Source organism: Anabrus simplex, chromosome 5 (genome assembly GCF_040414725.1).
Source record: "Anabrus simplex isolate iqAnaSimp1 chromosome 5, ASM4041472v1, whole genome shotgun sequence".
Classification (NCBI taxonomy): domain Eukaryota; kingdom Metazoa; phylum Arthropoda; class Insecta; order Orthoptera; family Tettigoniidae; genus Anabrus; species Anabrus simplex.
In genome coordinates, this window is record NC_090269.1 from 238,848,916 (window position 1) to 238,872,991 (window position 24,076).

Consider the following 24,076-nt stretch of genomic DNA (forward strand, 5'->3'; position numbering starts at 1 on the left):
GATGTGGGTGATTTACCGCAAAAGAATAGTGTTACGAAAATATTGCAAACATTGGGCTGGGAAGACTTGGGAGAAGCGAGAGAGTTTGCTGTGCGGTTAGGGGCGCGCAGCTGTGAGCTTGCATTCGGAAGATAGTGGGTTCAAGCCCCACTGTCGGCAGCCCTGAAGATGGTTTACCGTGGTTTTCCAATTTCACACCAGGCAAATGCTGGGGCTGTTTTTTAATCAAGGCCACGGCCGCTTCCTTCCTACTCCTGGCTCTGTCCTATCCCTTCATCGCCATAAGACCTATCTGTGTCGGTGCGACGTAAAAGCAACTTGTACAAAAAGGAAAAAAGACTTAGGAGTAAGTAGATGAGCTCCTCGAATAAAGAGTTATGTTCCAAACTGTCAGTGGAGACTTTTAGTGCCGGGAGTGTCCGAGGACAAGTTCGGCTCGCCAGTTGCAGGCCTTTCGATTTGACGCCCATAGGCGACCTGTGCGTCGTGATGAGGATGAAATGATGATGAAGATGACACATACACCCAGTCACCGTACCAGCGAAATTAACCAATTATGGTTAAAATACCGACCCTGACGGGAATCGAACCCGGGACCCCTGTGGCCAAAGGCCAGCACGCTAATCATTTAGCCATGAATCCGGCGGTGCTTTAAGAGAAATATCATAATATGAAGATAAAATTGCAATTGGGTTAAATATTAATTTATAAAAAGAGGAATTTACCGTTTAATGGTCAAAACTAAAACTTTCCTAACATCCCTTACATCAACTAGCCACAAAGGAGCCGGGAATTGGTCAGAGGAGCGCAGGAAAGAATTCAGCGAGAAAATGAAGGAATACTGGGCCAAAAGGAAGGCTCAAAAGGCCGATAAGGACAGAATCCAGTACGGCAAAAGGGGCAGAAGACGACAAACACACAGCTAGAACACAAGCACCGTGGTTCGTAGATGGCCTAAACGCAAAGAAAGAAAAAGAGGAATTAATGATTGAAATTATTTACCAAGGGAGATGTTGATTAATTTCGAAGTTATTTGAAATCTTTGAAGAAAACACCAGATAAACAACTGATAGGGCCTATAACCTGGGTGACAGCCTTAAGTGCAGATCAGTGGTGATTGATTGATTGATTGATTGATTGATTGATTGATTGATTGATTGATTGATTGATTGATTGATTGATTGATTGATTGATTGATTGATTTATATGACGTAGAATACGTACTGAATGATAGGTATTATAGAAATGAAGTATCTCAGTATGAGTTTGATATTTTATTGTTGACACTTCATTTAAAATAATTCTAAACCAGTTTGTACATTTCAAGACAAAGTCATGTACAATGGAATCTGTGCTATCAGAAGTAGCATGTACTGTATGTACACAAGGTAAGAGATCAATATCAATATTTCGGGCGAAAGTTAAATCCATATTTGTATAACTCACAGTCAGGGGGAGCTTCGATGGACGCCAGAGCCTCTCCATCATCATTAGGATCATCAGTATCCATATCCATGAATTCCAAATATTTTCCATTATGTGCTTGGCTGACGTGCAGTAGCGCCAAACTCAGCCCACAAGGCTCTGTCACTTTAACCACGAGACGCTCCCCATACGCAACGTGACGCTCGGCGATGGTGATTTAGGACTAGTTTTGAATTCTGACAAGCCACTTTATACTCTCAAATCCATTTTCGATCATTTTGAAATCTTTCATTGTCCATACGTCAGGATATTTTGCGGAAGAAAGACATTTTTCATTCTTCTTCTCACTACAATTTTCTCAGAAGTTCACTATTTGAATGGTTCGTCATGTTCCTTTAGAACTTCCTGAGAAAAATCAAACGACACTTCACACAAAGTGATACCTCGCCAGAATTGAGAGCTACACTGATTGTTAGCTGCACAACACGGCGAATTTAGTACCTCAATATGGCGGCCATATTCCACTCCACAATTGAGAGCTACACTGATTGTTAGCTGAAAAGCACGGTGATTTTAGTACCTCGATATGGCAGCGATATTCCACGCCAGAATTGAGAGCTACACTGATTGTTAGCTGCATATCACGGTGATTTTAGTACCTCAATATGGCGGCCATATTCCACTCCACAATTGAGAGCTACACTGATTGTTAGCTGAAAAGCACGGTGATTTTAGTAGCTCAATATGGCGGCGATATTCCACGCCAGAATTGAGAGCTACACTGATTGTTAGCTGCACAACACGGCGAATTTAGTACCTCAATATGGCGGCGATATTCCACTCCAGAATTGAGAGCTACACTGATTGTTAGCTAAAAAGCACGCTGATTTTAGTACCTCAATATGGCGGCGATATTCCACTCCACAATTAAGAGCTACACTGATTGTTAGCTGAAAAGCACGGTGATTTTAATACCTGAATATGGCGGCGATATTCCACGCCAGAATTGAGAGCTACACTGATTGTTAGCTGAAAAGCACGGTGATTTTAATACCTCAATATGGCGGCGATATTCCACGCCAGAATTGAAAGCTACACTGATTGTTAGCTGAAAAGCACGGTGATTTTAGTACCTCAATATGGCGGCGATATTCCACTCCAGAATTGAGAGCTGCACTGATTGTTAGCTGAAAAGCACGGTGATTTTAGTACCTCAATATGGCGGCGATATTCCACTCCAGAATTGAGAGCTGCACTGATTGTTAGCTGAAAAGCACGCTGATTTTAGTACCTCAATATGGCAACGATATTCCACTCCAGAATTGAGAGCTACACTGATTGTTAGCTGAAAAGCACGGTGATTTTAATACCTCAATATGGCGGCGATATTCCACGCCAGAATTGAAAGCTACACTGATTGTTAGCTGAAAAGCACGGTGATTTTAGTACCTCAATATGGCGGCGATATTCCACTCCAGAATTGAGAGCTGCACTGATTGTTAGCTGAAAAGCACGCTGATTTTAGTACCCCAATATGGCAACGATATTCCACTCCAGAATTGAGAGCTACACTGATTGTTAGCTGCACAGCACGGTGAATTTAGTACCTCAATATGGGAGCGCTATTGCATCACCCGAAGTCATCATACCGAGGTAAAAGCAAAGTAAACTCGTGTTCTCGTCCCGAGGTGGTGCATCTCTTTTCAGGCACACCTCCATTTTAACCACATATCAGCCCTCCCACCACTCTTAAATTTCTGGCAGTACCGGGAATCGAACCCGGCCCCCCGAGGACGGCAGCTAATAACACTAACCCTTACGCTACGGAGGCGGACCATACCGACGTAAGATTATTGTTGCTGGGTATACTGGTCCTTTCTCTTTACATTGAGCTACTGAACACTGTCGTCGCACATGTTGTCTAGTAATTAGCTAATTACGAGGTTTGGGGCATAAGCCATAGCAACTATTTGTTTATTCACATTTGCAGGGTGCTACCATATAACGGCCATACTTGCTGGAAAGCATGACGCACATAGCATATGGATACTGCATGAGATGGCGGTGCGTTGGACAAGTACCACGCAGAGGGCGATATTCAAGTAATATTAACGTCTTTGGATGAGACTAGTGAGGTAGGCTCCGGGCAGAATGGATGTGACGAGGCAAGAAGGGAGTATTACAAAACCTTCCTGCAGAGACAGTTACGTCGTGTCATTAGGGACAAATGCCCAGATCTTTGATAACGCCAGACCGCATGCAGCAGAGTTTGTTTGCCGGCAACTTCAGCGTTGGGGGTGGAAAATACTAGAAATACTTGAGGTCATAGTTACTGGACCTGTCTCCCTGCGATTTTGACCTCATTCCCAAAATAAAAGAACCATTGCTTCCCAGGCACACACAGAACACGCGGTAGAACCAGGATAACAGGAAAGGCCAACTAGTATAGACTGGCCAAGATTTCAAGAAAAGACAACATCCAACATTTCTACAAAATCTTAAACAATTTAACTAATCTTGAAATCTCTATCACCGGGCGAGTTGGCCGTGCAGAGGCGCACGGCTGTGAGCTTGCATCCGGGAGATAATGGGTTCGAATCCCACTGTCGGCAGCCCTGAAGATGGTTTTCCGTGGTTTCCCATTTTCACACCAGGCGAATGCTGGGGCTGTATCTTAATTAAGGCCTCGGCCGTTTTCTTCCAACTCCTAGGCCTTTCCTATCCCATCGTCGCCATAAGAGCTGTCTGTGTCGGTGCGACGTAAAGCCACTAGCAAATATATATATATTGAACCCTTTTGGTCCATATTGAGGGATACCTACCTTTCTTACCTATCAGCAAAGTTCATGAGATCTGTCTCTTGGGTCGTATCGGGTTCTTCGTCACTTGCTGAGGTAAAGGTAGGGTTCAGTAATTCTAATCTATCTACTGGAATGAAAGGTCTGTTTAAAAGATTCCTATTTATTCAGGAAAATTCTGAAGCATTTGATATGTCAATGGTATCATAGAAGTCAATTGTGTCCACTGGACACCACAATCATTTTTACATAAACGTCAGAACACTGGTGTGAGACTTTAACGTAACTGCCTGACGGGCATTCATACTAGAAACCATTGTCTCAATTATTAATCATTTAAGAAAGGAAAGTCTGGAAATCCTTATATTCGACTTCCATGTGAGACCACATGTACCATCATAGTGATTCGTTATGGTCCAGCCCTCGTAACACGAACTCTGGACTCTGGGTATAATTAAGGCCGTCCAATCGGTGTGTGCCACACAGTGGTTCTACGGCATGGACCCTTAATTGAATCGATGTGACCTGCGTCTATGTCATGGACCGACATCTAATCTTCTAAGTTACTTTAAAGTCATTGTGGATGATGACCGCAAGGAAATGATGCTAAAATGGCATATGGCCCTAATCTAAGTCACTGAGGTTGATGACCCCCTGACCATCCAAGTTTCTAGGCTGAAGGCTAAACACAATTAAGTTACATCGGTTGATGACCAAAGTTCCACTTTACTATCCCCAGCACATTCACTGCTCAATCAATCAAAGTTCAATAATTACAACAATAGCAATGCTCACAAACTTTGTGGCAGTAAAATCCATTTCCTTCGGATATGTCCCTTTAATCGTTACTTTATATTTTAATATTCCCCCAGAAAAACAAACTAAAATTTCCAGAATGCATCTCCAAGTTATTCGCTTGATTAAAGTTATTTCAAAATGCGGTTTCACTGAATTTAATAATTAAATAAATTTAAATGATTTAACGAAATGTTAAAGATCAGTAAATTTTATCTCCGCGGACTCTGGTTTCTTCACAAATTCCTACGCAGCTGTGATGTAAATTCAATATTGCGATGTTTATCTGGCTGGAAAAGAATTGTTACATAATTCATGTCCAGTTATATATATCTTGTCTCACGATTTCACACTTTAAAATCTAATCTAGTCCTAACCGTTATTAACACTTGGATATCCTAATAATCTACGTACAAAACAAACAACTCGCCATATAATTACGATGTCATATCTCGTCATTACCATTTATGAATTTTGCACACCCCTCACAGACAAACCGATCATCACAACCATCGCTCTATATTTTGGACAACCCTGACTTTGGTTACTCTGTTCCTTATACTCAAAGTTCGTGATTTCAAATATTCATTACGTCCCCAATTACAGTATTTCACAATACTCAGATCATTACCGGCTATGAATTTCAACTAAATCCAGCATTTTAACGTTTCCCCGGCCGAGAATACAGTACAATCTCAATTCCACTCCTGTCCCGTTATCACAGCTGAGGCCTCTCGCCCCCCAAGTTCGCTTGGCAGTTACATGAAACACCTGGTTTATTCACAGTTGACTGGCTTCTCAAAATGCTCTCTTTAAACTCTGCCGACAAATTTAAACAAATACGATATTCTAACCAACAAAATGCACAGATTAAGCTTCAAGATGCGCACACTAATTATACGCGTCGCCAATTAATACCGCTATGGATTTCTATGAATTTCTTTCCATTCCCAACATTATAAAATACCTCGGGCTATCGTGTCCCGGCTTCAATGACAGGACTCTAACCTGATTCGCACATCTCATCTCAACTCATATAAAACATTCCTCGGGCCTCCATGTCCCGGCTTCAATGACAGGTCCAACCTGATTCACAAATCTCATATCAACAAACTAACCTCTGTTTCCCAGCTCTACAATTATCATCGACAAAAAACTAGAATAAAATCCTCACTAGAAATCTCGACGTCTAATATGGCACTAATCATGAATAACTTCGCATAAATGATATCGTATTTAATAACTAAATTTTTACGAGAAATGACTGAAACATTCTACTAGATCTTTTATTGTCAGTCAGACACAGTTTAAAATGGGCCTAGAAAAACATTTCTCTCCGTGACCAAATTCATCACCCTAGGTTCTCACCCGACAGCGCGCTTCCACTCGATTGAAAATGAGTAACCATGGATTATTATTATTAACGTCAAATTGCAGACAGGAAAAATTTACGTCGACTGAACATCTTAATTTGGCATCACAAAATATAGGCAGTACACTCACACGGATGACGATCTACATTGGACGTGATATCACTTCGGAACCCTATTCAATAACTTTTTACAACATTATACGACACTCGCAAGACTTCAAAATTTTATCCAAGTGGGAAATAAAACAAATGACTCTTTTAGTCGTACTCTCACATTTACAAAACTTAGTAGGGATGACCACTGCGTCGTATATCCCCATTCAAATACACTTTTAGATCACGAGACAAGATATAAGAGGTAGTAAGATGGAAAGTCACCTACCTCATGTAGTCATAGGGCTCACCTGCGACCCTGGCATTTTATTTAGCCATTTTTACATTCATGGCTTTACAAACCATTTTTATATATATTCAGGTTTCCTGGAATAAAGCATAAAAAAAAAGAAAATACCCTTCACTTGTTTGTTGAGCGCACACGGATTACTTAATCACATTAGAATTTATTCAGTACTTTGACCGTCCTATCTAGTACAATTATTTCACTCAAGAAAACTATCTCCTCATGGAGACAAGACCTAGCCATAATGGCTGAAATCTGCAGTTGAACTCAGTCTACTTTCGTTGTTTAATTTCGCAGAGCAGCTCAACAATTTTTCGTCCGCTTTGTATCACAAATGCCGGAGAAGGAGACTTCGTCATGGCGTCCCTTCGTATTTATAGCAGTTACCCCCTCTCTTCGGATCTCTCCCTTTGCCGCCAAGAAAATTTCTATAAATTTTCTGACTTACCGGTACCTAAACTGTAATTTCAAGAGTTTTGAAAGTGACTACATGCTTGCTACATTTCTGGCGGTAGTGTTCATGGACATTAAAAATTTATACGGGTTCGATTTGCGAGATGATTGACCCCCTTTGATAGGCACTATATTTTTTGACTTGGCTTGGGTCACGCCATGTACACGCGCTTTGAAATAGTTCACAAAAATGACTTGAGATTCTTCCGCCGTTGACACGTGTGGCTGACGTCACGTACCCCAGAGCGTGGGACCGAAGGTAATCACCCCCTCGTCACGTGTCAAATCCATGCTATCAAGAATCCAACTTTTAAATGATTGTCGATTTATGCATAATGTTCTTAGGGCACAAAGGTCATGGGTTCAATATCAATCAGAATCTGTCCTGGAACAAACACGTTACTAATGTATGTAGAAAGGTTCATGCAGCTCTATATCCCCTGAAACGTCACAGGAACGCTTTTCTTCAAAACCTTTAATTAAAATTAATTCAATCGCTGAAAACGAAACCTACAACCTATTTTCCAGTCAGTGATCGGGTCAGGGATGGGATGAATGATGCCTCCAACTTGGGGCGAGGATAGGAATTGTGCCGGCTGCCGAGGCCTATCGCACTCCTCTGGGGCAATCATTAACGACTGACAGAAAATGAAATGATATAGTGGAGAGTGTTGCTGGAATGAAAGATAACAGGGGAAACCGGAGTACGCGGAGAAAAACCTGTTCCACCTTAGCTTTGTCCAGCACAAATCTCACATGGAGTGACCGGGATTTGAACCACGGTATCCAGCGGTGAGAGGCTGGCGCGCTGCCGCCTGAGCCACGGAGGCTCCTAATTCAATCACTACTATTCCCAATTTTCGGCTACTGTGATACGGTACTACTCAATCTAAATGCTGAACAAGCTTTGCGACTTCAACGAGAACAGAACTCATGCATACGATATGCCTTCCGGCTGCGACATGACGCTCATGTTACACCATACCTCAAAACATTGGGATGGCTACTGACTACGCATAAATGAAGGAAGGAATGACATTTATTTACCAAGTGCTTTGGATGAACACTCCTATTTACCTATCTTCTAATTTCCGTTACCTTTCCCCATTCCATGAAATTAGTACCCGTCCTGGTTCCCTACTTGAAATTCCAATAAATCGAACGAAGTTCTACAATCATTCCTTCTGGTTACTGCATCGAGACTCTGGAATACGCTCCCAATGGATATTCGGCGCCTTACTTTCTCTCAAAAATTCAAATATGCCTGCCAAAAGTATTTCCTGGGAACATATAACTGAGTTGTGTGAGTCATCGGGTGTATGTTGTGTGAATATTTTTAAAATGTATTATGCACTTCAGTCATTGTTATTAATACTATATTTCCTATTCATATTCTGATTCTTATTCTTCCCATCTGCCCATTTCCAGAGTTGCGTGATTATAGAGTCCATACTAATTGCCCTACTGAGTCGTAAACTATCTGTCCGTAGTTTATTATTTTTTGTAGAATTACTATATCTTATTTTACTTTTATGTTTATATTTTTAAATGTTATTGTTTGAAGTGATTAAGTGTAAGAGAGTGCCGTGTGCTTTAACTTCGCCACAAATGCAAGTCAGGAATAAATAAATTTAACGACAGGAAATAAACCTTACCAAGCCCTAACGGCGAAGTTGCTTACAATAACAAGGACAAGTTTCAGAACTGGGAAAATACTTTCAGTCCCTCTTCAACAAGCCAACGGCCGTAGCCGTGTTGAAACACCGGATCCTGTGAGATTTCCGAAGTTAAGGAACATTGGGCGTGGTCAGGAGTTGGATGGGTTGCCACGCGCTGTTGGTTGGTGGGCAAGGGAATGGAGGAGCGAAAAGGAACTGGCCACCCTACCGCACGTAAACTCCGGCTCAGGAACACCTCTGCGGAGGTTCGGACGAGCCTTCGGGCAAAATAACCCTTATCTTACCTTACCTCTTCAACAGTGAGACAAAAAGTAAACTTTGCCTTCCAAGAAAACACACTCACTAACTCATCTTCACCCACCAGGAAATAGTTCCGACGGGCCATCCATTCACTCAAGAACATGGACTCTATAATCACCCAAACTCTGGAAATATGCAGATGGGAAGGCGATTGAAAACTAACAGAGATAATCTGCGAGATTTGGAAAACAGAGAAACTTCCAAATTGCTGGACTTTAGCTCTAATATTCACTCTACATAAAGAAATATGATAAAACAGACGTGAATGGCTACTGAGTCATCTCACTACTCCCAATACTGCGTACAATATTCTCTCGAAAGTCCTCTAAATTAAAGCAGAGAAACAACTGGATCTTCAACTGGGAGACAACCAAGGAGAATTTAGGAAAGGATGCCCGTGTGTTGAACAAATTATGAACCTTAACTCAGTTTTATCGTCTCTGAAATTTAGGAATAAGAAATGCGTTGTGACCGCTCAAATACGGAAAAGAAGGGTTCAGTTACCTTCACGTCTGGTATTTACTGTCTCCTGGGTTTCCCGAGATGCCATATTGTTGCACCACCTGTTTCTCGAGGAATACTAGGGAATCAATTATATCAGCGCCTCTGCATGGAAATATTCGCAGAATGTGCTTGACCTGCTGCTAAATGATACACTTTGTACGATGGGAGAAACCAAATACATAGTTCATAAATCTGTGGCTTGGTTCTAAAAGGGCCAATGTCAAAAAACCTGTTTTTGAGCTATGAGCATTTGAAGTTTTGCTTATAGTTTTCCAATTACTTTTTTCAACAACTAACTTTAAATAACTTTATACTTTGTAGAAGTCACTTTATTAAACGCAAATTTTTTCTATCGTATTCTTTAAAAATTGCCAGGTCTCTAATCTTTATTGGTAATCTAACATTATTGGCAACGGCTTATTTAATTAAACGTTAACTGTTCGTTTAGTACTTAACACAGACATTGGCCCTTTTAACATGTTGCAAGCCAGGATAAAACGCGTTTGTATCAGTTAATTTCTCAATTTCGATAAAAAATGACATTGGCCCTTTTAGAACCAAGCCACAGAAATTTATGTAAATCGAGATCTTTCTGGAATTATATAATTATGTCATCACAAACAGACTCTTGTTGCAAGAGCAAGTCAAGTTTTGTCGTTATTTCAACATTACAGCTACAAAAAGTATTTTCACAGAATGTGCTCGTGTAGCGCAGTTGTGGTTGTGTTTGTTTTTTGAAGAACAGAAGTGTTTTGAGATATCCAATGTGCGCTTTTTACCTTTCCGGGTGTGGGGAATGTATTTATTGAGTTAACTGTCTTCAGAAATTGGTATGCCTTTGCCAATAAAATCCAAACATTCACTAGCTTTTTCTTTGCTGGCTCTGGTTTGTTTCTCAGATTCTATGTCTATTTTTAACCTTTTACTGTTCTGATTGTTAATATTCGCGCTTGTTTCTGACAATTCTTCTTCTTCTTCTTTTTAATCTGTTTAGCCTCCAGTGTTGGATTTACCCTCGGACTCAGCGAGGGATCCCACCTCTACCGCCTCAAGGGCAGTGTCCTGGAGTGTGAGACATTGGGTGGGGGATACAACTGGGGAGAATGACCAGTACCTAGACCAGGCTGCCTCACCTGCTATGCCGAACAGGGGCCTTGCGGGAGGATTGGAAGATTGGGAGGGATAGACAAGGAAGAGGGAAGGAAGCGGCCGTGGCCTTAAGTTAGGTACCATCCCGGCATTTGCCTGGAGGAGAAGTGGGAAACCACGGAAAACTACTTCTAGGATGGCTGAGAATCGAACCCACCTCTACTTATTTGACCTCCCGAGGTTGAGTGGACCCCGTTCCAGCCCTCGTACCACTATTCAAATTTTGGGGCCGAACTGGGAATCGAACCCGGGCCTCCGGGGGTGGCAGCAAATCACACTAACCACTACACTACAGAGGCTGACTTCTGACAGTTCACTGTCTTTAAATAACAGCAGAATTTTGCTTTGTTTTTGATCATACCAAAATTATGTAATTCGAACAGGTGCTTACATACCTACCGTCTGCCTCGTTCATCAATCACAACAGACTTTGCCAACAATGAGAGAACTACGTTTCAGTTTGGGAAGTTTGAATGCGTAACAGTTTTACCAATATTTAAACAGCACGATTTTATATTTTTTTAAAATACTTTTTATTAAATTATATATATACAGTAATTGCTTACTGATTTTAAGAGCCTAGTATTTTTTTTCCATATATTTATCACTATACTTGTGGACTTACAGTAACAAAACATCAATGGATATACAAAAAAGAATAACGAGTGGAAACTTATCGTATTATGCTTTGCAAAACAGTTTGAAATATAGAAATATCATCAGGAATACGAATATTAGCATATATTCAACAGTATGTTAATGAACTGTTAATGAGGGAGAGTATTTCCAACATATGTATTTCAGTTTACTCTTAAGGGATAATACATAAGGGTGACAGCTAAAGGAAGTCATTTCACAGATTAGACAATTTAATCAGTCATCATTAAATTGCATTTTGGGCTATCGCCTAGGTGGCTGATTTCCTATCAGTTGTTAACCTAGTCTTTTATAAATAGCTTCAAAGAACTTAAGACATTTATCGTGCAATTCCCTCGATAAATTATTCCGATTTATAATTCCTCTTCCTATAAATTACTATTTTTCTCCTTTTTCTACCGCTTTTCCCACACCTGTGGGATCACGAGTGAGAATTTTGTCGCAGATGTGGTTTTGACCCTTTTACGGCCGGGTGCCCTTCTTGACGCCAACCCTATATGGAGGGATGTAATCACTATTGCGTGTTTCTGTGGTGGTTGGTAGTGTAGTGTGTTGTGTGAATATGAAGAGGAAAATGTTGGGACAAACACAAACACCCAGTCCCCGAGCCAGAAGAAATAATCAGAGGCGATTAAAATCCCCGACTCGGCCGGGAATCGAACCCGGGACCCTCTGAAGCGAAGGCCTCATTGGATGAGTCAGACTCTTCCTATCAATTATTATTTAACCTAATTTGTCCTTTTCAATTCAACTTTATCTTCAGTGAAGCTTATTCGTCTACTAACGTCATTGCACGCTGACAGCTCGGTACAGACAGCTTAGTCGAGCTGCTCATCTCCTTATTCCCAAGTCTTCCTAGGCTGAAGTTTGCATCATTTTCTTAACACTGCTCTTTTGTCGGAAATCACTCAGAACAAATCGTGCTGCTTACCTTTGAATCAAGAGTATGGTTGCATCGAAGGGCAGTGTAAGGTGCTCTCGTCTTTCCTTACGACGAATAATAATAATAATAATAATAATAATAATAATAATAATAATAATAATAATAATAATAATAATAATAATAATAATGTTATTTTGCTTTACGTCCCACTAACTACTTCTTTTACGGTTTTCGGAGACGCCGAGTTGCCGGAATTTAGTCCCGCACGAGTTATTTTTACGTGCCAGTAAATCTACCGACACGAGGCTGACATATTTGAGCACCTTCAAATACCACCGGACTGAGCCAGGATCGAACCTGCCAAGTTGGGGTCAGAAGGCCAGCGCCTCAACCGTCTGAGCTACTCAGCCCGGCACCGTTAATTATTCTTGCCCACTGGGCTAACTAGATCAAAAGAGATAAATTAATTTCGAAGAGGGTCAACATCAAAATATTTCAACAAAAAAAAAAAAAAAACCGCTTAGAGATCTTCATACAATCGAAACGGATAGTAATCGGATTAGCTTAACTCGGTAACCATTAGAAGGAATTTATCACATCAAATACATTTTAAAACACACCACACTACCAACCACCACAGAAACACGCAACAGTGATTACATCCGTCCACATAAGGTTGGCGTCAGGAAGGGTATACGGCCGAATGTTTTGTTTTAAAAGGAACATTTTATAGTTTTGGAGTCAAGCTCCATGGCTAAATGTTTAGCGTGCTGGCCTTTGGTCACAGGGGTCCCGGGTTCGATTCTCGGCAGGGTCGGGAATTTTAACCAGCGTTGGTTAATTTCGCTGGCACGGGGGCTGGGTGTATGTGTCGTATTTATCACCATTTCATTCCCATCACGACGCGCGGCTTGCCCATGGGCTTCAAATCAAAAGACCTGCACCTGGCGAGCCGAACATGTCCTCGGACACTCCCGGCACTAAAAACCATTCGCCATTTGATTTACTGTTTCGGAACTTTGAAATGTAATATAATTTTGTGGTCATCTTGTGTTAATTTTATATTTTTACGCTACGGAAAATGTTCAAAATTAGATTTTATATAATACCTCCAAGGAGCCTCCATGGCTCCGGCGGCAGCGCGCCGGCCTCTCACCGCTGGATTCCGTGGTTCAAATCCCGGTCACTGCATGTGAGATTTGTGATGGACAGAGCGTAGGCGGGACTGCTTTTCCTCCGGTTACTCCGGTCTTCCCTGTCATCTTACATTCCAGCAACACTCTCCAATTTCATTTCATCTGTCAGTCGTTGCTCATTGCCCCAGAGGAGTGCGACAAGCTTCGGCAGCCGGCACAATTCCTATCCTCACCGCTAGATGTGGTAGTCATTCATTCCATTCCTGACCCGTTGAAAAAATGACTGGAAACAGACTGTGTATTTAATAACCGCACGTCAGAATGTGAGACACGTAAGAGTTACTGAAATATCTGAATGTTTTGTCGCATCAAGTTTCTTGACTTGACGCGCTTTTAACACAATATTCCTTTGATTACGATTCGTGAAGGTTATCTTGAAACAGCCCTCATAAACACATAAACACATGGATATTCCTAAAAAGAAAAAGGAAAGGCCTAAAAGTGACACACACACACACATCTTCAAGACTTGTATATGAACTAGCTAGCGAACTTTTCTTCACTGAGGACGTATGACTTACTATAAATCTATAATCTACAACAGAATATCAAGAGTTGTTACATGAATTAAAATCGAAGAAGACAAGAAATTTGGAGTGACTTTTATATAACGGAGGAAATGGCAACAAACAATTGGTGCCAAAGTTGCTTTGATCTAGGACATACAGTGACTCTTGCAGCGGTCTATGGTTTCCATCATAAGGCATGTGTTGTACTTAGTTTTCACGAATCGAACTATGATTGTATGTGCCGATGGTGTGAAAAATTTTGTGGTCGTTGCCACGCCCTGGAGTGCCCGAAAAGACCTTGTTCTCTGACAAAACTTTGTAGCGAATAAGTTTATATTCTTGCACATTGCGTGTTTTACCATTTTATAAAATAAATACTGGTTAACTGCACGTCTAAAAATGTTATAAGAAAAGGTCTACAAAACAGGAAAAAAAAATTTAAAAAAATACTTTTTGCGTTGTGAAATGTGTACGTCAGAGAGAACAAAATGAATTAATTTTACATGTCGAATGATGGATGATTATCAGTGCCATTCGGTTCATCGAGCACGCTCTTCTCTGCACTAACTGAGAAAATCGGCGGTTTACCGTATATTCAGCATGATTTTCTGTATAAAGAGAATTTCCTTCGCTCAACAAAAATTGCAAGGCGTCCGAGGATTTTCTCGGCATGGCATGTAATATTTCAATAAAATAAATGCGTGATTTGAAAAAAAAAGTACAAAACTGAAGAATAGAACAAAATAAATGTTAACAAAGATAAACCAGTTCAGTTCTAATTTCAAGTAAATTGAACAATCTCTAAAAATAATCCCTACGTGACTGCGCTGATTAATGTTTCACCTAAATACCACGAGAGTTGGTCGACTTGTTCTGATCCTTCAACTAGTTCTATGATACGAAGCGTTTGCTCCTATGAGTGAACCGGTAGTATGACTAAAGCGCCACCATCGGTATTCTCCGGTATTAAACCGGTCTATCGTTCTCTATCGGACGTTTGTCGGAGTTTCAGGAACAGTCGACCGATTGATATGGTACAGTGATTGTCACACTGTTTAGGTGGACACTGTACGGTATAATAATTTCGTGTGGCTATTTTAAGACGAGTGCAGCCCTTGTAAGGCAGACCCTCCGATGAGGGTGGGCGGCATCTGCCATGTGTAGGTAACTGCGTGTCATTGTGGTGGAGGATAGTGTTATGTGTGGTGTGTGAGTTGCAGGGATGTTGGGTACAGCACAAACACCCAGCCCCCGGGCAATTGGAATTGACCAATGAAGGTTAAAATCCCCGACCCGGCCGGGAATCGAACCCGGGACCCTCTGAACCGAAGGCCAGTACGCTGACCATTCAGCCAACGAGTCGGACACACTGTGCGGTGAAGTAGGGATTATCTGTAGGGACTGTGTTGATATACAGTAATCCGACGAATATACCGGTTAGTAGGAAAAAGAGTGTGCTTGATTAACCGAAAGACACGGATAAGCATAGCTCAGTCGACTTGTAAAATTGGTTTCATGTTCTTTTGTATAATTATGTTCATGACTCACACATTTTACATCACAAAACGTTGCTTGATTTTAATTTGATGGAATTATTTTTCTTACAACATTCTAAAATTTGCAGTTAACACAACTTTCATGAGGACTAGCTTTAAATTTCCTGCAATTATCATTGGGATAACCTGTACGCATGTAACCGGAAGAGTATTGCATTAAACACCCTTCGCAGACAAGGAAGCTGATGGAGTAAAACATTTGGCTTTTTTACACAAGTGTCCAAAAGTTAAGCATAAGTTACGAGTAAGCAGGCCAACAGGAAATAGACCGCAAGTCGCACGACATATGCACCTACGAACCTTACGTGTTCGCTCTGTATAGGAAAGGAGTGTTCCCTGCTTTGACTAGCGGCGTAACCGCAAGGTAAACGCAGCCAGTGCCTGCGCCCCATGTTCCCTCATTCGTGTCTGCCCTGTTATAGTGTGCGGAGTGTAGCCTCGTGGTGAACGTGACAATGGCACACAGGCCCACTTGGACCCTGTTTTGCAGGGTAGAATACTCGCCCGCTTGGAAGCAGGTCAGACACAGACCGAAGTCGCCGTATCCTTAAATGTACCACAAAGTGTCATTTCGAGGTTTTGGAGACGATTTCTAGAAACGGGAGATGTTAGTCGTAGGCCTGTATCAGGTCGACTAAGGGTAAGCACTCCATAGCAGGACCGATATCTGGCCTTAATCGCCAGACGAAATCGGGGTGCACCTGCAAGACAATTGTCGGCGGAGCTTGCAGCCGTCTCAGGGGTTGCCGTTTCCCGGCAGACTGTGTACCAGAGGCTCAGAACAGCAAGGCTGTTTGCCCGACGTCCAGCGGTGTGCGTCCCGCTCACTCCAGCACAGAGACGGGCCCATTTACTGTGGAGCCGTCAACATCGAAACTGGACCACGAATGAATGGAGGCATGTGCTCTTCACAGATGAATCCCGCTTCAGTTTGCAGAACGATTCCCATCACACATTAATCTGGAGAGAACCGGGTAGCCAATACAACCACAGGAACATTGCGCAACGGGACCAGTGTGGTGGTGGTGGCGTCATGGTGGGGGGTGGCATCATGTTGGATGGCCGTACGGACCTGCACATCTTCATGGGTGGTCCGAGGAACACTGTTAACGCTCGGAGATACAGGGATGAGGTATTGAGACCACATGTTCGACTCTTTAGAGGTGTGGTTGGTCCAGACTTCCTCTTAATGGACGATAATGCCCGACGCACCGCGCTGCCCTGATGGATGAATTTCTGGCTGGGGAAGACATTCATCGCATAGACAGGCCAGCAAGGTCTGCGGATCTGAATCCTATAGAACATGACTGGGATGCATTAGGGAAGCGAATTGCATCCCGCCAGCCTCAACCAAGGATCCTCCAAGACCTTCGCATTGCCCTTTCGGAAGAATGGGATCGACTGTCACAAGAGCTCTTGGACCACCTGATAGAGAGCATACCACGTCGCTGCGAAGTATGTGTGGCCGTGAGAGGTAACCATACACGCTATTAACAGCATATTTTGTTGTGGAAGACATTGCCAAGATTTGTTAGTTGTTGTCAAAGGTGTACCTTAGCTATCAGAACCTTTCTGACACTGTTTTTTGGACAAGTTGTGTGACATATGGTATGTGAGTCAGCTTCCGTTTGTTCAGCAATCCGTCTGACATTCCTATCAGGCGGTATGGCCTCGTTTATTGATTATGCTTAACTTATGGACTCTAGTGTAGTAACTCTGACAAGTCTCAGATTTTGACGTGGAGGAATTAAAATCTAATTAAGAAGATTTACCTGTGGTAAATATAGTATGCAGTTTTACTTCAAAGTTTCGAAAGAGTCAAATACTTCCGTTTAAAAACAAAGAAGAAGGCATTTTGACAAATATGGTCTCATCAACACCAAATGTTGTCCCTGTCATCATATAGTAAACTTTTATATTTAAATAATCAGTTCTATTTTTTAATTCGTTAACTGAGCACTCCATTTTCAAACGTTATGTTTAAAATAGTAGCACTAGGGGAATTAGAGAAGAAAAATATAGCATTTAAATCATTTGATATACCATTGGCAGATGATGGCGCCACTGAATTCAATCGGAAAATTACCGGAGAATGCCGGATGTGAGCTGCACTCACACTACAGATTGAAATCATAGTAGCAGCTACTCCACTCCCAGCACTAGTTCCTTCGCCACCAAGGTCACCAGATCTTACACCTATCGAATATTTGTTTGGGAAACTATAAAGGGTAGCGAGGTTAAGACCTCTGTACAGTCAGAGGAGGATCATATACCACAAATCCATACTGCGACTGGAATACTGAGCACTGGCCGTATGCGCCAGTCGCTGCACCGCCGATGTAGGTTCTGTAATCAAGTTGCTATTTGAAACCCTTTTGTAATGTAATTCACGACGGGTTGCTGTTGTTGGGTTGGTGGATGTTTCTCGACAAATTGTGACATGGACGTTCATTACCATATTCGAAGCGTTGTCAAAATTTCATGCCCTACTGCGTCCAAACCATGCATATCCGGACTTCAGCATCCCCTGAAAAATTAACAGTTTTCCGTCCCGCACATTATACTAAGCGTTGCCGGCGTTATTCTGAATCACGCTGTTGAGTAGCTCGTTGAACGTACAAAACGGCATTGTGTAATATATCTAATGCCTGTATTAAATATAAATCCTGTTATTAGTGTGATAGTACTAAAATGATAAATCAGAATGTTATTTCGTTCTGAATCCATTCTATATGCTTAAAGTATTTGATATCGGCTCATGTGACTTTATATTTGTGAGATAATTTGATTAGTTAGTAAATAAGGTATTTTGGCTGTGTTTCAGGAAAGAATGTACAGCACATCGATGATGCGGTAACCTCTCGTTGGCTGACTTCACACAACCGCCGTCTGCTGATGTGGGGCTGTCTAGTTCTGATTTTAATGCTTGTCGTTATTATAGCTGTTGTACTAAACTTCACCATCACGGGTAGTCCGACAGTTGAAAATACAACTTTGTCGCCAACATATCAGATTATACCAACCATCGACCCTCCACCAGGTGAGTTCTTCGACCGAACAAGGAAAAATACATTATTTTCTTCTCATCCAAACCGGGGTGATCAGACAAACGACTGTGATAGACAAGGGTTTACTGTGGTGGACACCGATTATGTTGAGTTTTCTCGAAGTTAATCTATAAGGTTACAAAATCAATACCTATTTGGGAATTATCTGCAATGAGATTAAATTTTCTAGAGTTTGGCTTTTAAGTTTTCAAAACCAGTTCTGAGCCTCATTTAAGTCACTATTGAGAAAAGCGTTTTCGCAACATAGTGGTCAAAACACGGATTCGAATTGACATCGAACTTCCCTTTTTATTTTCTTTCTTTGTGAGTCTAATAGTAACATGTACTGAAGATATATTGACGTATAATACGTCAGTCGTTTCTTGTACTGGATCTCTCTGTAAAATACGTGTGTTCCACAAGAAATTGGGCAGGCCCTACAAGAGTTTCTTCAATAAATTCAAAATTGTAAGAAACTTGCAAACATAATTACTAGTTTTAAAAGAAAGCCCAAAGAGTTTTCTCAAATAGCTTTCATTGTCAGATGACACAACATTGCCTTATCAAGGTTGAAAGTCATTGTACACATCTGATAGCACAACTCTATGCTGCCAGCTATCGGCAAACTATACAGCTATTCTGGGAACATTTTGATACGACCTTGTAATTGAATGTGCGGGGTTTAGGTTTACAGAAATTCTTTTTGTTGGATTACTCTTTTGGGAATGTCGTCAAACCTTACTATTTCCAATCTCCATGCACTCAACATCATCCTGAGTCTAAGAATCAAAGAAATATTTATCCACCTAATCCAGTATCCAGTATCTTTGTTTTCTCCAGATGTACAGTTTTCCAACCTTAATATCCAGGGAGAAAATAGTTGTACTGAATTTACTACTAATCTGGTTTAACATATCTCTTCCTTCCTCTAGACCCATAGTTCAGCTCCATGCAATACTCTGCTCAACACTAATGTCTTGAACACCATTCTTTGGATATTATATACCCAGGTACTTTGTCTCCAAAATCATAACAACTGAGAGGGCCACCGTCCCCCTTCCATTTCGCTCCATTAATTTGATCCTCCCATCCCCCTTCTTTGTTTATAAGCACTCCCAGACATTCTAACCTATCGACCTCTTCAATCATCTCCCCCTGGGCCACCCATTTCCTCTCCTTCTTTCTCGACCCGTTCTTTCGAACTACCAATACCTTCAATGTATTACAGTTAACTTTCAGGGACCACTTCTTTGCATATTCGGAAACCGCATTTAAACTTCTCTGTAAACCCCACCCTGTTAAGGTCATTAATATCACATCAGCAAAAATCGATTCTGGGGTCTCTATATCGTTTACTACCGAAGATACCCAGTTATTCTCTCCGTTACCTTGCAAAATATCATTTATAAATAATAGAAATTAAACCGGCGATAGTTTACAGCCCTGTTTTAAGCCCATCTTACATTCAATCAGATCGCTTACTATTTTTTTTTTCAATTTAATACAACAATAGACTTTATCGTATATAGCCTCAATCACTCGGATAATCTTTCCTGAAACTCCCACCGTTCCAAATTTTTCCACTAACGGGCTTCTACTCACAGTATCGAAAGCTTTTTCAAAATCAATGGCAGCTGGATATACTTTACCTACTTCCTTATTCAGATATTTCTCCAGGGTCACCTTGACTGTCACATTATCCGTTGTCCTTCTACCCTTTCTAACACCACCCTGAAAAATTGACAGTATCGTTGCTCTTCCCCCCGGTCTCTCAGTCTGTTCGCTAGTACACCTGTATAAATCTTACTCAAGGAGTCCGATAAAGTTATATCTCTATAATTACTCGTTAGATTCCGCTCACCTTTCCTTTCATAGATTAGGCATATGATCCCAGTTTACTACTCATTTGGAAACCTATCACCCTCGAAAATCTTAATGAATAATTTTTCTATGCCCTCTATCATCTGACTATATTTACCTATTTCCTTCCAAAACAAGGGGCTGCCTGGCCGAGACGGTAAAGGCGTGTTCGATTCGCCCGGAAGGACGTGGGTTCGAAGCCCCGTCAGGAAGTAATAAAATTTGAGAAACGAGATTTCCACTTCCGGAGGTGCATATGGCCCTGAGGTTCACTCAGCCTACACCAAAAATGAGTACCAGGTCAATTCCTGGTGGCAAAGGCGGTCGGGCGTAGAGCTAACCACTCTACCCCATCACGTGCCGAGGTTAACAATGGTGGAAGCCTTTACCTTCCACTCCTCCAAGGGCCTTCGTGGCCTGTACGGAGGTGACTTTGCTTTGCTTTTGCTTCCAAAACAAGTTATTGGTACCATTGCTTCCACCAGCCGGCCTACCCTTAAGTTTTCCTTTCACCTCTATTACTTCTGATATTTCTTTATCAAGCTCATATATCTGTATATCCACTCTCCTCCGCATGACTTTCTCCCTCCTGTATCTTTTCATCTATCCTTCCCTCCTAACAATTCTTGGAAGTAGTCCACCCGTGAATCGTAGTCGATATTCGGTTTGTCAACCCTCTTCCCCCTTTTCAACTTTGTTTACTCTGTCCCACACCCTTTTAGGTTGCTTCATCCTACACTCCCTGTTTATTGCCCCTGCTTGTTCTCTTACCCATAATTTCTTCCTCTTAGAAATGTTAAGCTTGTATTATTTTCTTAATTTACAAAAGTCTTCTCTTTTTGCACTCCCTCCGTGCTTTCTATATTCTTTTAGAGATCTCATGACTATTTTTCTGATTTCCTTATTCATTGTACCACCCTTCTTCCCCTCCCGTCTTTCTTTCTAGCTATCTGAGCTACCCTCTTAATAGGGTATTCAATTAGTTCCAGCGCTCTGTCAGCATTGCTTTCTCTCAACGCTACCTCCCATCCACAATTAATTAAAGTTCATTTTCTATAAGAGCGTCAAAATCCCGCTTTACGTTTTCTGACCATCTTTATTTAATATATCTTCTACCCTTCACAACACTCCTCTTTTTCTCTCCTTCCTTTTCTCTCTCTCACTTCTTTCCATCTTTACCCAAACCGGGGCATGGTAGGATTCAACTCAGTCCCCTGTTTCTATCCTCTTAATTCTCCCTAACATATCTTTCGAGCTAATTACTAAATCTATAACTCTTCCACCCTGCGATGTAATATAGGTCAGCTTCCCTTTCCTGTCCCCTTCCCACCAGCCATTCAAAATATAAAATTTGCCTGCGGCACATATTTCTAAGGGTTTTAACCCATAACTATTCCTCTCTTTATCTTCGCTACATCATCTTCCCCTCATCATCATATTATCCTCTTTGCTGTATGTTGGACAGCGATCACCTATCCTAGCGTTCCAATCACCGAATAGCAACATTCCGTCTTCTTCATATTTCCCCCTATGGCACTTGTTTCCAAAAATGAATCCTCAAAAAGAATGGCATTAGCGTATGTGGAGCCATTGGGGTGACAGTATAGAAAAGCCAAGCATACGTTATTTTCTCTCCCTTTCTCATTCCCTATATTGAACCTGACCCTGACCACCTCTTCCATCTCATTTTCAATTTCTTCAATTAACTCACTAATTCCTTCCTTTATTAAAACAACTATACCCCCGGCGTCCTTCCCTTGGTCCGCTCTTTTGTTTTTAATTTGTACTTGACCACAAATCGCCTCCACGTTAATACCTTCCATATTTCTAAGCATGTTTCTAGAAGCACCACAATGTCGCAGCTTTATACTAATTTTATTACTTCTTCATTACCCATCTTACTTGACAATCCTTCAATATGTACAAGTCCTATCGTCCAGTCTAGTTATAACCTAACCTCTCCCTGCATCACAACTTCTTCCCTTATTTTTACTCCCCTCTGCCACATTACTTGATTTACTTCTCGTTATTATGGCCCTCTCGCTTTCCACCTCCGTTCCATATTTTGGGGCACTTTGAGACGCCCTTTGTCCGCCTTATCCTCCACACCTTTAGTTTTCTTTCCCCACTGGTCCCTTAAACTCAGGCCTCTATTCCTTTTGTTTATTCTCGCGCACCTTCACCTTTTCCATGCATGTGCACACTGTTGACTTGCAGATTCTTCAGTTTCTCCCTCCACCAACACTTGCTGAATTCTCGTTTCCGTTCCTGAGCTGCACTGGACACTGACCTCTGCCATGCGCCCGCCTCTTGCCTCATCACTTCTCTCCGTTTGCTCTGCGACCTGTCTATCACCTTGCCTCGTCACCATGCACGCTTCCTGTTTTTGCTTCTCATCCATTTCCTGAAGCTTAGCCACTCACCACGTTCTCATCCATCTACCATTTACCACAACCAGTTGTTGGCCCCTGATGTATGTTCTCAGTCCTCGGTGTTCGGCTTTCACTAGATGACTCCTTAAAATTTTCAAGGTCTTGCTGCCTTCACTCCCCAAGTCCTCTTTTCACCCATACTTTCTCGCCTTGTAAATTCCCAGCGTTTCGCACAACAATATCGGCCATCAAGGTAGATAACAACCTGATCTTAATTGGCCTATGACCTCTCATTTTGCCTACGCTTTCTACATCGTCAGTGTCAACTTCACTGAAGTTAATCTTCATGTTGTTTTGTATCACTTCCACACTTTGTATACTATGCCCACTTTATTTTCCTTCACTCCCTCCTGGACACCATACATAAATATACATTTTCTCGTACGTTCCCGGCTACTGGTTGCTTCCGCTTTCTTCAATTTAACCACCTCCTCTTCGAGATTGTTTAGCCTTCTTAATCAATAGCACAATTTTTTCCTCACTATTTCCCACCTTGGATATTGTCTCACCCATTTTTTCTTGGATCCACCTCTTCATGTCATCAAACTCTTTTGATTGATCCTGTATCATTTCCTTGATTTGGTTCATCTGACACGCTTCTTTCACCACCTCCTTAACCACCTTCTTAATTGCTTCAATGTCATCCCGACTGATATTTCCACTTGTATTTGGGCCGGGATTCAATTCCCCAAATAACTAGAAACACTGCCGCCACAGCTGCCACAGCTTCCACCAAAACCACCTCTCTCATACTTCCCAAATTGTCCTTGCACTCCATTCTCCTTGTTGTTTTCCTCTTCAAACTCCTCTGCCATCTTCCAATTGCGGCTCGATATTTCTCCACTGAAATCATGTCTCGGCACTCGCAACTCAGCACATTCACTTTCATTGCTCGCTTAGGCTAGACTGATATTCACCTAATCGATAGCTTTATTTGCCTTTGGCAATTTTATAAAATCATTAACAGTACATGTTTCGACTGTTTCCAAACATAATCAGCCACATTCACGTAAGCTAAGGTGTAAATAAGGTAATCAAGAGTTGCAACGCGAAAAACTGTA

At 41.6% G+C, this 24,076-nt stretch overlaps 1 protein-coding gene across 1 annotated transcript in view; it reads left to right on the top strand.

The window, feature by feature from the left end:
- Positions 1–24,076, top strand: part of LOC136873932 (peptidoglycan-recognition protein LA) — a 107,126-nt gene that overhangs the window by 36,893 nt on the left and 46,157 nt on the right. The window contains exon 2 of the mRNA XM_067147293.2: positions 18,501–18,716. Coding sequence (XP_067003394.2) covers positions 18,501–18,716 — 216 coding nt within the window. The remainder of the gene's footprint in view (positions 1–18,500; positions 18,717–24,076) is intronic.